We start from the raw sequence: 16,070 nt of genomic DNA, 5'->3' as shown, positions 1-16,070 counted from the left end.
TTTTTAAAAAATCTGCAGTTGAGGAAAGACACCTCATGTGCCTGAAGCATTAGGTGTCTGATTCAACGAGGTGTTGTTCTGCTCTATAGACTTGAGCATGTACCTGTGGCTTCCAGCTCTTCCTTAGAAGAATGCTATAACAGGAAGTACCCATGTTTGTCTATAGAGGACCTGGCAGGAATTGTGTGCTGTAGTAAAGAGAGCATTAGATTGTGGTCAGAACTTCACATTCACACTTGCTGAAAAGACTCAGCAAGTGATTATGATTGAAAACAGAACAGGAAGATTGGCTAAAGAAAACAAAAAAATGGACAGGCTGTGTTTCCAATTTTATCTGTTAAGTTTGTGGTTTTCCTCTGTGGCCTCAGGAGACTCTTGTTAGGGGACTGTGGGCACCATGACAGAATTCCCTGAACACCTCTAGTGCAGTCATACTGCCTTGTGTTTCGCAGTATGTGGGGTCTGTAGAATCCACCCCTGCCTGGTGTCCCTGTGCTCTGCTTCTCTGGGCTAGTGTTTGTCTGTTGTCCTTGTTTTCCCTGTGTGGAGTGTGTGCTAACAACTGCCATTGCAATGACTTGGTGCTGTGGCTGCTGTCTACTGGAAATGCATGCACCCACTAGGAGGTTCCTGAGGGAGAAATGAGATATGGGCTGTTGACATAGCCACGAATGCTATTCTCCTTAAGGATCTCCTTTGGGTCACAGAGACTATGCTGGTGAGCCTGGGGATGGGGAGGCATGTTTCATGCCTTGTAGGCACTGTTTGGACACACAATCACCGTCAGTTAGCTTAGCAGGGACCAGGGCAGCTTGTCACATGCACACTTCAACATGGTGTACCTTGGCCTTTGTGCTGTGCTTGTCTCACTTAGCCTCTGGTGTATCCCCTCTCCCCCTTTTCTTTTTCCTGTTGTTTCCCCTTTGTGACCCTGCAGAGCCTTCTGTCTCTTCTCAGTCCCTGGTTTTGAAGAGAGCCTCTCACCCGGGTGATCATGTGATTAGTAAAAAGCCCTTTGGACACCCGGCCTCTTGCATTGTCTGGGTGTGGAGAGAAGCTACAAAAGTAATGGGGCACAATGGTGAGCTGTTGTTGTGAGCAGTCCAAGGGATGGTCCTGCTGTCCTTGGGTCAAGATGTGGTTCTGTGGCTTCACGTGCATCTTCCAAAGTGAAGGGTTACTGGAATCTGCACGCAAAAATTGCATTGAAACTGTTGTCTGGGAGTTGTTTGTTGTAAGAGGGAATGAGGTTCTGACCTTGGGAAGGAGTGCAGCTCTGCTGTGCTGAAGCTGCTCCTGCCCTACTGGAAGCCTTTTGTATCATGAGAACATGGCTGTTGCTTCCTGTATGATTTTGTGCATTTCATTTCTTTCATGCTGACAGTTCCTTTCAATTTTTTTCCCCATTTAGGTGTAATTTTTGTGTTAATCATTCATGCATTTCTAGGTAAGGTGGAATCTGTTCATACCTAACTTCCAAACTGCTGTCTGTACTTGATTCGTTGCATTATTTTGACTTCTGGGTCATAGACAGATGAAGTCTATCACATTTTGCAGGAGCTATGATTCCTCAGGCCTTGTGAGCAGCGTTTGTACAGGGCTCCACAGCTAAATGCGTTTGTAAAACCAGCAGACCAGTGAGGCTTAGCTCCTGTTTTCAGGGCCTGGTGGTTTTTGTTAACTAGGCAATGAGTTGTACTTTGGGGGTGGGGAGGAACATTGTCACTCATGACCGAACAAGAGGTTCTGGGGGTCAGCAGCTGGCAGGATGGCCACAGGAGCCACTTTGGGCACACAGCCCTAGTAGGGGAGTTACCTGATGACTATGCTGACTCAGACACCTTTTGGCTATAGTTACCCTGGATTTGTGTAGGTGTCTGCTGGGTTTATACACTGAAGTAGGCATTGTGCAGACAAGTGAGTGAACAGAAGATTAGGTCAGATTGGCAGGAGTCCCTGCCAATGTGGAGACTATAAAGCCCCACTTCAAGATTAGCTGGAGGGTGACAGCCAGTTGTGGACATGTTGGTATGAGGCACCTTTTCTTCCCTGTGTAGTCTGGAGAGTGTCCTTGACCCTTAGACAACTAGCAGGGAGGAGAGACCCTTGCCAGTGACAAGGCCTTCCTGTGGGTGCTCACAGTTTAACTAATGCTGCAGTAGGAGAAGTAAGGAAGAAGAGTGGGAGGAGCCGTAAGGATCTCACGTCCCAACTCCTGGGTAGGCCCCTGTCTTCATTGTGAAGACAACAGTTGATAAGGAATTGTCGGAATGACAGCACAGTCCTACAGAGACTCGACCTGTTGTCCTTGGTGGGCTCACTGTGGGGCCATCTTTACTCCAGCAGTTAAGTGCAGTTGATGGCAGTGTTAAAGATAACCTGTTTATAAAGGCCATAGTAGCAGCAGACCATGGGAGGTATCCACCTTCAGGTAGCTTTGGTATGGGCCTTGCTCCTTCGTGCAGCTGGCATAGTGGTCTCAGCTCCACTGTGCTGTTGACAGCTGCACCTTGTGTCCTGTGAGCAAGGTTTCTGCTTGCTTGTGCATTTTAAGTTCTAGCTCCCTCCATTGATATGCAGGCTAGCCTTGAGTGGTCATGTTGTCATTAAGATTTGTGATGTGGCAGGTGTTACAGTACAGTTACAGTTTAGTTTCTGACTATGTCACAGGCCAAAGCCAGTAAGTGTCCCATTTGCAAAATCCCCTTCAAAATCTTGTTGCCTCAGCGAGAGCACCAGTGGACAGTGCTGTCTGCTGCCTGGCAGGGGTGGGGTTTGGAGCTTTAGCATCCCTGTTTAAGCCTGCTGCCTCATCGTCACTCTTGCCTTGCCGATGGCCTCTTCCACCTTAGTAAGGGTTGTGCTCCCTAGCAGCTTCATCCTACATTGCTGTGGTCTGTGTTTTGGATTTTACACCCTCACTTTTGGTTTTATTGAAGACACAAATGTTAGGTTCTTGTCAAAAAATGCCACTTCATTTTAGGAACAGTACAGGATGCCTGTATTCTGAAGCAGGTAGGAGGCACCCACTCCTGGTCCACTGGTTTTCCACCTGCAATGCCTCTTGTTCCATTTGCGTTTTTTATTTCCCTCTGTGCTGGGAGTGGACCCCAGTTGTACCCCAGCCCATGGAGCTCACACCCCTTCCTGTGTGTGCATCGCTTGCCTTCCTCTCTCCTGTCCCTGCTGTACTCGCCTGGGACACCTTGCCTCCCTGATGCTCTCTAGGTCAGTAGGTAAGTGACCTTGGCCACTGTGTTGACTGCCTCTAGGTCTAGCCTTGGCTATCTTCTGACTGCTCTTGCTTGAGTCACATCTGTATTGGGGTTTTCTAGAAAAACAACTCATTCCAACAATGGCTATCTCCCAACGGAAAGCTGAAAATTCTGATCCTTGTTCAGTCTACAAGGCTGCTTGTCTTCAGCTGATCCTGTACATGTGTCAGATTTGCAAAGAGGTAGACTCTACTGCCAGTGAAGGAATGGATTTGCTAGAGTGAGGGCAAGCAGACAGAGTTCTTTACATAAGTGTGGCCTGTATTTAAGGTGGGTCTTCTTACCTCAGATAATCTAATCAAGAAAAATCCCTCACAGGAGTGCCTAACAGCTTGGGCTTGAATTAATTCCAGGTGTAGTCAAGTTGACACCTGAGAATAGCGTAGCATCTCGGGGCTTGGGTTTCTTGTTGACTTACAAGGCTCATGAGACACAGGTAGAGATGGGAGTCCCAACCTAGAAAGCTCAGTATGTCCCTACGTTCTTCTTGTCACAATCAGTTCAGAGGCTGGAGAGATGGATGGCTCAGCTGTTAAGAGCACTGGCTGCTCTTGCACAGAGGACCTAGGTTCAATTCCCAACAACCACACAGTAGCTAACAACCACCTGTGATTCCAGTTATAGAGTATCCAATGCCTACCCTTACAAAGACACACACACACACACACACACACACACACACACACACACACACATAATTTTTTAATTGAAAAAAAGTAAAGGTCAGACCAGGCCAAGGTTCCCCTTGCATGTTTTGACACTGTGTATATATTTTTCCTCTGAAGTGTGGTGTCTCAAGGTAGTCTGGGGGTAGGGCGTATCATACCATAAATACTTCTGGTGTTAACCTTAAATGTTCACACAATACAGACTTTTCTTATTAGATCCCCATAGCCATGCCAACTAATAGTCAGAATTGCTTTTAATAAATTTATTTTATTGGGGATAGAAAGATGATGGCTAAGCAGTTAGTAGCAACTCACAGTGGTCTATAACTCTAGTCCAGGGAATCTGACCACCCCCTCTTCTGACTTCTGCTGGCACTAGGAGCATATGTATACACAGACATACATGGAGCCAAAACACCCATGCACATAATAAAATAAGAATAACAGCTGGAGAGATGGCTCAGCGGTTAAGAGCACTGCCTGCTGTTCCAGAGGTCCTGAGTTCAATTCCCAGCAACCACATGATGACTCAGAACCATCTGTATTAAGATCTGGTGCCCTCTTCTGACCTGCAGAACACTGTATACATAATGAATAAACAAATCTTTTTTAAAAGAATAACAGCTTAGGGGTTGGAGAGATGGCTCAGAGGTTAAGAGCACTGGCTGCTCTTCCAGAGGTCCTGAGTTCAATTCCCAGCAACCACATGGTGGCTCACAACCATCTGTACTGAGATCTGGCGCTCTCCTCTGGCGTGCGGGCATACATCAAGGCAGAATGTTGTATACATAATAGATAAATAAATCTTTAAAAAAAAAAAGAATAACAGCATAGTGGTGTGGTGCATGCCTTTAATCTTAGCACTTGACAACCAGAGGCAGGTGGATCTCTGAGTTCAAAGCCATCCTGGTCTACATAGTGAGTTCTGAAAACAAAGACAAAAAAGGTTTTTTTTTTTTGTTTTTTTTGTTTTTTTTTTTTTAAAGCACTTGAGAGGCTAAGGAACTGTGAGTTCGAGGGCAGCCAGAACTACGTACATAGTCCTTGTCTAAAAATAATTGATTTTTGATGGGTACTGAAGATAAAACCTAGGGCCTTAGGCATGCCAGACAAGTACTCCAACACTAGGCTACATCACCAGCTCTTGTTACTTGGAGACACAAGAGTCTCAGTTTGTGGGTCAGGCTGGACCTGAGCATGGTATTTCTGTCTTATCCTGGAATTACAGACTTTTCTCACCATACTCCACAGTCACAGTGATTTCTAGTCATAGTCCCCTGGGATTCTGGGCAGCAGATAAGTTGAGTACATGTCTTAGCTCTGAGGTAACATTGAAGTACTTGTCTAGCCTCGGGCTTTAAATGGCCTCCATATAAAGCTCCCCAGATCCTGAATGTGTTTTAAAGGCACCAGGTTTTTGTGTTAGATTGAAAACAGGCATGATTTGGACACCTGCTTTGTGAGACCGGTGGCTGTGGCTCTTCACAGGAGTTAGCCCCTGGCTATTTTCTCCTGCACCAAGAGCTACTGGAGTTGAATCTGTTAGGGTGGTGTTCTCTGTCTGGAGAGAACCAGCCCGCTGGGAAGGACAGCATTCCCTGAATACCAAGGACAGAACTGATCTTGGGAGGGAAGGTTTCTGGTAAAGACGGGGTGGTCTGTACCAACAGCCTCTTGTGCAGTTCATTTCTGTGGCCCCTAGCACGTTCTGAGTTAGACTTTGTATTAGAACAGAAGAACAAGCTCCTGGAACTTTTTCTGGGGAGTTGATTTGTTCCCATGTTAGCTCTTAAAGTCTGTTTGCCGGAGTCATCTTTTTGGTAAGAAGAAAAAGCTCCTTGAATATTGGTTCTTGTGGGATGGGGAGATTTGCTGAGTGATGCTGGTTTTATTTCCTTCAAATCTTGTATTCTCTTTGCAGAAAGAACCCAGCCAACCGGCAGAGTGCAAGCAGCAGTAAGAAGCAGCGACCCTGAGGGGCCATCTTGTGGACGGATGTCAGGACCCCAGGCCGCAGGCAGGGTCCTCAGTCCCTGCCAAAGCAGAATTTTGTTGACAGTGCTGTGACATCTAACCATTTCCAAGTGCATGATTCCTCTCCCCCTTCCCTTCTTACTTTGCTTAACTTGTACAATGGAGACTGGGCTGCAGTTCAGAATAGGAGATTTAGTTGTAGCACCTGCAGTCTTGGTGCCTGAAGACCATGTAGGGTGGGCTGGGGTTGTGCCTGGGATTGGCAGAGCCTGGTGATTCTGTGTACGCTACTGAAGAGGCTCGTGGTTTCCAGCCACTGAACTTCGTGGGAAGCTGCTCCAGCTGCTGTACCTAGTCATCTCCCAAGCACTATAGAAGAGGCTGTGCTCGCCTTAGAGCGTGTGGGTTTTTTGTTTTGTTTTGTTTTCTTTTTTTTTTATCCTCACCCCCCTCCCTTGAGTTTTGGTTTCAGGGCTGGGTGGGCTGTGCACATGCCTCTGAGACCAGAACTGTCTGGTTCATCCTGTACTTATTTATTCACTTGTGCTTGGGGGGCTTTGAACTTCACTGTCCTCCTCCTCCCACTTATGAGACCATGTTGCTGACTTGACCAGAAGGATGTGGCATCAAATGGAGTGAGGCCCATGGAGGAAGCCCTGCTGCCTCCTGCCACTAGCTGTTCTGTGCCATGCAGACCACGTGTTGTTGTTGCCTCCGGAGTGTGCTAGGCTGTAGCCAGGGGGCAAAAGTCCTCCCTCACTAGGGATGGCTGGCCTGTAGAGCACAGCTTCAGCTCGCACACCAGGGCCACACCTGGGTTTGGTGACCAGTTGGTGGTTGGTGTGTGTGTCGTTGTGGTCTTTGGTAGCCAGGACAGCCATGTCCACAGTGACCAGCCATGTAGAGCGTGCTCAGCCTTACCTGATAACACATTTGTAACTGAATACGGTGTTTTCAATTTGTACAGAATAGTTAGAATATTCTATTAAAGTTGTGAAACATGAAAGGAGCACTGTTTTCCTGACAACCCACCTGACCCTCCTGACTGCCCACCCTGATGGACTGAACTGAGTGGCTGCAGACTTCACTCTTGGCTCTGTAAAAGCTTAGCTGTAAAAAACTAATTCTTGGAGCTGTTTGATTGTGGAGTCATCCTGGGGCCCTGGGAATATTATGCTACTATAGGAAAGGCCTAAGAAATTGGGGCAAGGGTGCTCTTGAGCCATAGCTTTGCAGAGCACTGGCTTCCAGAGGAACAGAACCCACATGCTGTCTAACAATCATCTGTAACTCCAATTCCAGGGTATCTGATGCCCTTTTCTAGCCTTTGGGCACTGTTGGCATGTAGTGCACAAGTCTATATGCCCGTGCACATTCATACAATAAGATGAATCGTGGTTTTACTTTTTAAGACAGGATTTCTCTTTGTAGCCCTGGCTAGCCTGGAACTTACTATGTTAGACCAGGCTGGCCTACAAACAGAGATCCACCTACCTCTGCCTCCCCAGTGCTGGGATTAAAGGCATGTGCCATCACTGCCCGTCTAAGATATAACTTAAGAAAACACCTGAATCAGGCTGTGTCCTGTGGATCGGGATCCAGGAGAGATGTGAACCTCATGGGATTGTATGATGTTTTTGTTTTTATTTAAGTTTGGTGGGGAGGGGTGACTGAGATGATGTTGCTATAGACCTGTCTTGCCTCTAACCTGCGCCTTCACTGCCTTAGACCCCCACCTGCTAGAAGGTCAGTTTGGTGGTCTTTTCTGACTGAACCTAATGGGGAAGAGCTTATCCCTGGGATGCTGCCTTATGTGCTCAGTTAGTTACAGAAGGCTTACACTGGTTATGGTGGCACATGCCTTTAATTCCAGCACTTCGGAGGCAGAGGCAGGCAGATCTCTTGAGTTTGAGGCCAACCTGGTCTACAAAGGGACATCAGAACAGCCATGGCTATTCCACAGAGAAAACCTATTTAAAAAACAAAGTGTCTTACTCTCCCTATAAGTCTAGTGTCCCCTGGCCTGCCTGCATGACTGCTCTGTCCTTTGCCTCATCAAAGCCACAGAAAGTAGTGGGAGAATCAGTCTTGGAGGTGGGCATGCATTAGGTGCTTTGACATTGATATGCTTTCTTCATCCTGTGTCATTCTCTAGGGAATCCTCATTTGTGATGGCAGTCCTGCATGCTGCCCCTTACTCCCAGCCTAGTGAGCAAAGGCCACTTACTGAGTCTCCACCTGAGCCATTTAAATTCACTTACAAGCCTGCATTTCACATGCCATTAAAAGATCAGGTAACTGCACAAAATGATGTGCTTGGGTAATTTCCAGGTGTGTTAGCCTGGTGATCCAGCTGGTGTCACAGCAGCAAATAAGGGGTGCTCTCTGTGCTGGCCTTGTCTCTGCCTCCTAATTTGCCACCCATGGGTAATAGGCCTAGAGCTGGCAAGGGGCTGTTGGCATTGTGTGCAGCACTTTGCACCAAGGCTCCTGTACCCTTTGAATGAGGTGGGTGCCCTTGGCAGACATCCAACAGGCCAAAAGTACAGAGGGTGCCCAGTGTTATGGTTCTCAGAGGTGAGCCATGACAGTGCAACCTTTGGTGTGGGAAGACATAGCAGGAGGGCAGCTTGTGGGGTTACCCAGAATAGAGGTGGACACGGAGGTGTTTGGGGACCCACCTGCTTTGGCACTGGGTCGTGGATCTGGGCTACCTGTGATTGGAGGTTCCACACTTGCCTGCACTCTGGAGTCGCAAGAAGGGGTTACAGCATGGAGCCCAAAACTCTGACCACTGCTAGATGCGCAGAGATCCCAAGAAATTTGTCATTCACTAACTAATCCTATAGACCTGGGGCAGCAAGCTCTGGGCTATCACTGAAGTATTCCAAATGAGGCATCTAAGCCTCTGGCCAAGGGCTGTGCCTTCTAACTTCCTTCTGCACAGCCTCAACTCCACCTAGGCTGCTGGTGTCAGGGCAGTGGCTGTATGTGTGAGGAACCTTCACCATGGAAGGGTAAGATGGCATTCAGCCACTGAGATCCCAAGTTAAAGCATCTTGTTGCCTACCTGGTCTCCCTCACCCACTGAAATGCCTAGCCCCAGTGCCTCCCTGGGTGGAACTGGATGGTGTTACCCTGCTAGGGTTTGCATTTGCCTCTGGTAGTGAGGATTACCTGGGAATGCTATGGGGGAGCTAGCCCTGGCCTCTCAGTTGGGTCAGCCAAAACTGCTCGGCTACTGATTTCTGGCCCAGGACTGACCTCCCAGTGGGTGCCACTTCCAGCTCCAGCCTGCTAAGGAGACCTTGACCTGTAGAGGGGCCAGGCTGTCAGAAGAATCTCCAGCATTCCCCAGGCTTCCTGCCAGTTACACAATCCAGCGAAGGCCTTCCAGGCCTTCCTCTGCAGACATAACGCACACATCCTTCCACCCCAGACTGGGTCCAAGCCCACCCACCAGCTGGCACTACCCTGGCAGGTGTTCATCTGACCTGCTTTCCTGTATGTGGAGTCATTTTTCAAACATGGACCTTGAAGTCCTGACAGGAAACACTGCCCAGTGCACAGACCACTAGCCTAGAGTTTTTGGACATCAATGGCTGAAGAATGAGGCCTGCAGACACCAAGACCAAGTAAGCTTCACGTGCCTGGCCATGCGGATTCCTCTCCCAGGTGGAGACCGGATGTTGTCTGTGACAACCCAATATGTGGTGTATGGGGCAGATCACACTCTGGTGCCTCAGCTAACTCACTTCCTGGGGTCCCAGTGTGTCTAACTGCCCCTGCCCACTCCAGCCTCCCCAGTCCAGTACTAGAGGACAGACAGCTGCTGCCTTCAGCAGGATGCTATCAGGAAGCCTCAGGATGCCTTTGAGTCTCAACCTGCTTAAGTTCTGACTGGACTGGCACTCCTAAACCCCGTGTTCATCTGGGGAGCAGAGAGCAGGTGGCTCCTGTGGCTATTACGTGCTGAGACTTGGAACGAGCCCCACCCCCCCGGCCAGCCATTCCCTGCTCTGCTGTGGTGTGGGGGAGGGGTCTGGTCCCTGAGCATCACCACTGAGGGTGAAGCTAGGGGCAGTGATGAGCATGAACTCACTGGCCAGGCCCATTCCATGTTCGATGGATGCAGGACAAGTGCTCTCAAGCTGGCCCCCAGGTATGCAGAAGTGGCAAAGAGTCTGCATATGTAAACAGGTAAAGGGATGGCTGTGAGTCAGCAGGTGGGCCTTCAGCCTGCCTTTGCTGAAGCCCAGTGACTTGCTGTGGAGTGCCCCTCCAGCTGCTTCTCCGGGCACATATCAAGACAGGCAACCATGAGCTGGATGCCAGTGACATCAGACACCTCCAAATCCTGTTTCACTGTGTTCACACAGGTTATGTGTGTGAGACCAGGAAGACCTGCCTGGGTCTTGGCCTTGACCCTGGTAGCGCTTCTATCACATTGCACCAATATCGAGGAGCAGCAGTGAGCCTCCTCCCTCGTTCCAGAGTGCAAATATCCATAATGTCGTTAGGTCTTCAACTTCCCAGTCCTGACAACATTGCTGGCTGCTTCATCTGTGTGTGCCCCTGGGAGTGGTCACCCAGACTGCCCTTAGACCTGCTGGTCACATGACTTCCCAGTATGGAAGCATAGAACACATACAGTTCCACAAATGTGGCAGGGCTTTGCTTCCTGCAGATTTCAGAGGGTCATTCTTCTGCTCCCAGCCCTAAGAACCTCCAGTGTCCTTAGCCTGTGGCCCTGTCACTGCTGTCTGCCCTCAGTCTTCACCCAGACTCCTCCTCTCCATGTGTCTTAGAGGACACTGGGGATGGCATTTCTGGCTACCCGGGAAACATCTCTAGCCAATAAGGTCATGCTCTCAGGTTCTGAAGATTAGGAGGTGGTCTTTGGGGGCCACCACTCAGCCAGGGAACACCCCTTAAATATCAGGTGAGATGGGGAGGTGCCCAGAGACCCCAGTCTAGGGACATTTGAGTAGTTGGTGAGGTGGTGTCTACTGTGAGGGACGCCCCTCAGCCCTCTCAGTTCTTTTCCCATAGTTCATAGCTGCTCTTCAGCTCCTTGACTGGAGCCCGGCGAGGGCAGGACTCATTAGGCTCCGCCTCCCTATTCTGTCAGACAAGTGGGCCCCCTCAGCTCCCCAGGCCTGGCCAGCATGGACTCATTTTACCAGCCCTGCAGGTGCCATGCCCACCCAGGAATCCTGAGAACAAGTCTGTGTTCCACCCAGTGTGGCTCAGCACATCAAGGAGCTGAGTCCTGCTCTTGCTGACCATTGCACCTGGTCCATCCATGCTTCTGGCTTCGGAATGTCTCAGATGAGCTTTTGACTGTCTTCAGACTCATCTCCCAAGTGCCCTGGTTGCTTCTAGCAGACATTTTCATGTGCTTCACTGCAAGGACCTTGAGAACTTAGAGCAAGGATACTGCAAGCTGGGTGATGGTGCACACCTTTAATTCCAGCACTCAGAAGACAAAGGCATCACAGTGGATCTCTGAGTTCGAGGCAAGCTACAGAGCAAGTTCTAGGACAGCTGAGGTTACCCAGAGAAACCCTGTCTTGAAAGACAATAGCAACAACAGCCAAAAGAAAAAAGAAAAGGAAAGAAAGATTACTTACTCTAGGTGGCAGCACACTCCAGCAAATGGGAACCAGGGACAGAGAGGCCAGCTCTGGAGACTGAGGGCAGGATGACAGCAAAGACCTGAAACCAGGCAGGGCAGGTAGATCAGGTCTCTGCCCAGGCTTCTTGCTTTGCTTAGGCTGTAGATGGGGAGAAGAGGAATCCATGACTGACCTCACTAGACTAGAGTCTCTCTGGTATCAGGTGCTGACTTCTGCAGGGTACCTGAGGACCTGCCCTTGATGAGAGGCAAGCCTCAGACACCCTAGCAGTCCTTGAGGAGGCAAGGGGAGAATCTTGAAGACAGGAGGGCAGGAGAACCAGTCGAAAGCCTCTGTGAGTTCACAGCCCACAGGAAGAGGGTGGCATTCAGTCCCCAACAGGCTCCATGACACATCATTTCCTCATAGGCTGGCTGCTTCACCAAGCTGGTTGGACAAGTGCCTATCAGGCTGGCCTCGTCACCACGAGGAGGTGACCTCATTGGGGAAGTTCCAAAGAGATGCCTTCTTTCTCCCAGCTGAGCCAGAGCCTCACACCGCTCAGCTCCAGTGCCAAGGGGTCAGGCAGCTAGAAAGGACAGCAAGTGTTCAGGCAGGAAGTTTAGGGACACATAACCCTCTGTGGCCTGCCTGGGTGGCTCAGTTTGTGTCAATCCGGATACTGCCCCAATAAATATTAGTAAACTTGGCCAGGAGTGACGCTGGCTGACGTGAGAGGCTTAGTCCCCTATGCTGCCCCGCTTCTGAGAAGCCCTAACCCAGCACCATCCCCACACCAAGTTAAGGGACTGTTTCCTGATTCCAGGTACTGGGTGCAATAGAGCCTACCTTTTTTTAAAACCACTTATTTCTTTGTTGATTGATTGACTGATTAATTAATTTGCGTGTGTGTGGAAGTCAGAGGACAACTGTGGGTATCAGTTTTCTGATGTGGGACCATGTGGGTTCTGGGAATCTGCAGGTGTCGCCAGATCTGATGGCGAGTACTTTGAACTGGTTTAGCCATCTCATCAGCATCCCTCCCCCTTTAAAATGTTTATTTCTAGGCATTGTGGGACACACCTTAAATTTCAGCAACCAGAGGCAGGCCGATCTCTCTGAGTTCCAGGCTAGCCTGGCCTAATGGCCAGGTCAGCCAGGGCTACACAATGGGACCCTGTTTTAAAAATAAACAAACAGGGGACTAGAGAGATAACCCAGTGGTTAAGAGCACTGGCTGTTCTTCTAGAGGACCCAGGGTCTATTCCCAGTACCCATATAGTGAATCACACTGTCTGTAACTCCAATTCCAGGGGATCTGACGTCCACTTCTGGCCTCTGGGTACTGCATATGTGAGACGCAGACATATATGAAGGCTAAGAACCTATACACATAAAATAAAAATAAAGGAAAAGATTAAAAGATTTAATTATATATAATTTAATTTATATATATTCATGTGAATGAACGCTATATGCATGCAGTACCTATGGAGGTCAGAAGAGGGCATCTGATCTCCAGGCATTACAAGCAGTTGTAAGCAGCCTGCTACAGGTACTGGGAACCAAACTCGTAGGTTCTCTGAATAGCAGCCAGTGCTCTTAACTGCTGAGCCATCTCTAAAGCCCTTAACTAGACTTCTTGTGGTATGAATCCCACGGGCTGTTATGTGACACTAATTGAGTCACTTCATTTTCTGAGTGCCTCCCCACACTCCTGCCACCTTGCAGTGTAATATAATAATGGGAAGGAGAGGACGCCAGCTTGGGCATGGAGCAGGACCACACCAGCTTCTCCTTGGGTGTCACCTGACCTAGAGCTCAGGTGCAACATCCCACCCAGGGGTACATCCCAATCCACACCAAGACTCATCCTTACAGGACACTGGGGCCTGCTCTTGGCTGTCAGAAGTCTGCTGAGTGATGTAATGCAGTTGGTAGAGCAGTTGAGCAGCATGCATGAGACATTGGGGTCAATCTGAGAACTGCAGAAGAACAGCATGCACGAAACATTGGGGTCAATCCGAGAACTGCAGAAGAACAGCGTGCACGAGACATTGGGGTCAATATGAAAACTGCAGAAGAACAGCATGCATGAGACCTTGGGTTCGTTCTGAGAACTGCAGAGGAACAGGAGTGGTGGTGTGCACCTGCAATCCCAGCACTTGACAAGTGGAAGAAGGGTGGAGGCTCATTTGAAGGTTATGCTTCTTGAGTTCCAATCTAACCTGGGCTACATGAGACTCTTTTTTTTAAAGATTTATTTATTTACTATGTATACAACATTCCTTCCATGTATGCTTGCATGCCAGAAGAGGACACCAAATCTCATTATAGATGGCTGTGAGCCACCATGTGGTTTCTGGGAATTGAACTCAGGACCTTTGGAAGAGCAGTCAGAGCTCTTAACCTCTGAGGCATCTCTCAAGCCCGAAACTCTGTTTTAAAAAAGGTGGCAGGGCCTGAGGTATATCTCAATAGAAGTTAGCGCTCTTGATTGGCACACAAGGCCCGGGATTTGATGTCTAGCAACACCTAATCAATTAACTAATTAATTGATTTAGTTTTAAAGGCTCTTTAAAAATACACTTATTGGGGGCTGGAGAGATGGCTCAGTGGTTAAGAGCACTGGCTGTTCTTCCAAAGGTCCTGAGTTTAATTCCTGACAACCAAATGGTGAATCACAACTATCCGTAATGAGATCTGGCACCTTATTCTGGCCTACAGGCAGATACTGCATATATAATAAATAAGTAAATCCTTTTTAAAAGTACACTTATTTTGATTCTATGTTCTTTGAGTGTTTGCATATGTATCAGTGCATCACATATATGCAGTACCTGAGTAGGCCAGAAGAGGGTGCTGGATTCCCCTAGAACTGGAGTTATAGATGGTTGAGAGCTGCCATTGGGGACAAAATCTGGTTCCTTGCAACATCAGACTGTGCCCTTAACCCTGGCCCATCTTGCCATCCTTTAATTTAAGAAAATAGTTTAAAAAGATTTTATATAAAAGGTACTGAGTGGGGGCTGCAAGACAGCTCAGCAAGAAAGTAAAAGCAGTTGCTATGCGTGTCTGATGTCCTGAATTTGGTCCCCAGAACCCATGGTGGAAGGAGAGAACAAATTCCTGAAACTTGTCCTTTTACCTCCGTGTGCTGTGGCTCAGGCACACCTGTGCACACACATAGACAAATAAAAATGAAGAAAAAAGTAGCAGAGGGTGCTGGGGACTGGAGCTCAATTAGTAGAGCACTTGGGTTTGAGCTGCCCTGCATAAAATCAGGAGTGCTCTGAACACCTGTGATTCCAGCACTGGACAAGTAGAGGCAGGAGGATCAAAGGTTTAGGGTTGTCACACAACAAGTTCAAAACCAGCCTGGGCTGCATGAGACCCTGCCTCAACACCCTCACAAAACAACAAGAAAGCTTGGGGTCCCAAAGCTTCTCACTTGGGCTCTTGAGTCAGAGCTTGCTTCCTCCTGATGCCTGTCCCAACATCCTGAGAAACAGAAACAGGCACCCCAGGCCCCTTTCCTCAGGGGACTCAGATGGCCTCTGGGGGTTGGGGACAGAACCTTCCTGGCAGTGTGACCCTGGCACAACACTGTCCTTTCTGAGTACCTGTGTAGGACAGACGTTCCCTAGGGTATCACTAAGAAAGTCTATACATGTCTAAGGTACCAACTACAGACGTTCCCTAGGGTGTCACTAAGAAAGTCTGTACATGTCTAAGGTACCAACTAGCTTCTTACTGACTTGGCCATGCTAGATTGCAGGATCCAACAGCTGCTGGGTGACCAGTCAAGAGCTCTCTGTTGACAGAGGACCTAACGTTGGTCAGCTCTACTCACCTGGATGTTAGTTCACCAGAAGCTGTCACACCCCGCACCCGGTCTTGACCTCGTCTAAGGGACCTGGACTCTGGACAGGAAGCCCTCAAAGGGATGACAGACACAGGGTTTTCTGTGTCCTGTGCCAAGCCTCCTGGTTTCCTTCTTTCCTCACTGCAGGGCCCTGTCTCCTGGGCCATTCCTAACTTCCAGAGAACAGCTTGGCTTCTGGGTAAAGAGAGGAGTTGGGTGACTGGGTTACAGCCTAGCTCATCGGCCCCTACCCTGGTCTTTTAAGTGCTCACTCTCCTCCTCTGCCCTTGGGGTTGTTCAGGCTGTCTGTCCTTTGCACTTGTTTTTTTTCCAGTGACACACGTTAGAATATTCTGTTTGAATCTGTGGGATGGTGGTGGAAGCACACAGGTTCTGGTGCTTGGATAGCAAAAGGCCCTCCATGATCTTCGGGGACCCTTTCAAGATCCCCATAAGTGCCAGATCCCTGCCCCTATTCTCACTCTACCGTCTACCAGCAGTGATTCTGCTAACGAGGGCTCACTCCCTCCTGACTCCCTGGCACTCAGTCTGGCATGCACAAGGTGCCTGAGCAGTACCAAATGTCAGCAAGGCCCGGAGCAAGAGCTCCTCTGAGCAGCATGGAGAGCAGAGCATGATGGGAATGGGGATCCCGGGCAGCTGCCATTCA

At 48.9% G+C, this 16,070-nt stretch overlaps 1 protein-coding gene across 1 annotated transcript in view; it reads left to right on the top strand.

The window, feature by feature from the left end:
* The window catches only part of Nap1l4 (nucleosome assembly protein 1 like 4), a 35,961-nt gene extending 29,038 nt beyond the window's left edge, over nucleotides 1-6,923 (top strand). The window contains exon 14 of the mRNA XM_026781321.1: nucleotides 5,865-6,923. Coding sequence (XP_026637122.1) covers nucleotides 5,865-5,903 — 39 coding nt within the window. The 3' untranslated portion in view covers nucleotides 5,904-6,923. The remainder of the gene's footprint in view (nucleotides 1-5,864) is intronic.
* The last annotated feature ends 9,147 nt before the right edge of the window (nucleotides 6,924-16,070 follow it).

The sequence above is a fragment of the Microtus ochrogaster genome, chromosome 8 (genome assembly GCF_000317375.1).
Source record: "Microtus ochrogaster isolate Prairie Vole_2 chromosome 8, MicOch1.0, whole genome shotgun sequence".
NCBI classification, from domain to species: Eukaryota; Metazoa; Chordata; class Mammalia; order Rodentia; family Cricetidae; genus Microtus; species Microtus ochrogaster.
Note: the sequence above shows the minus strand (reverse complement) of the source record. Positions and strands in the feature narration are given on the sequence as shown.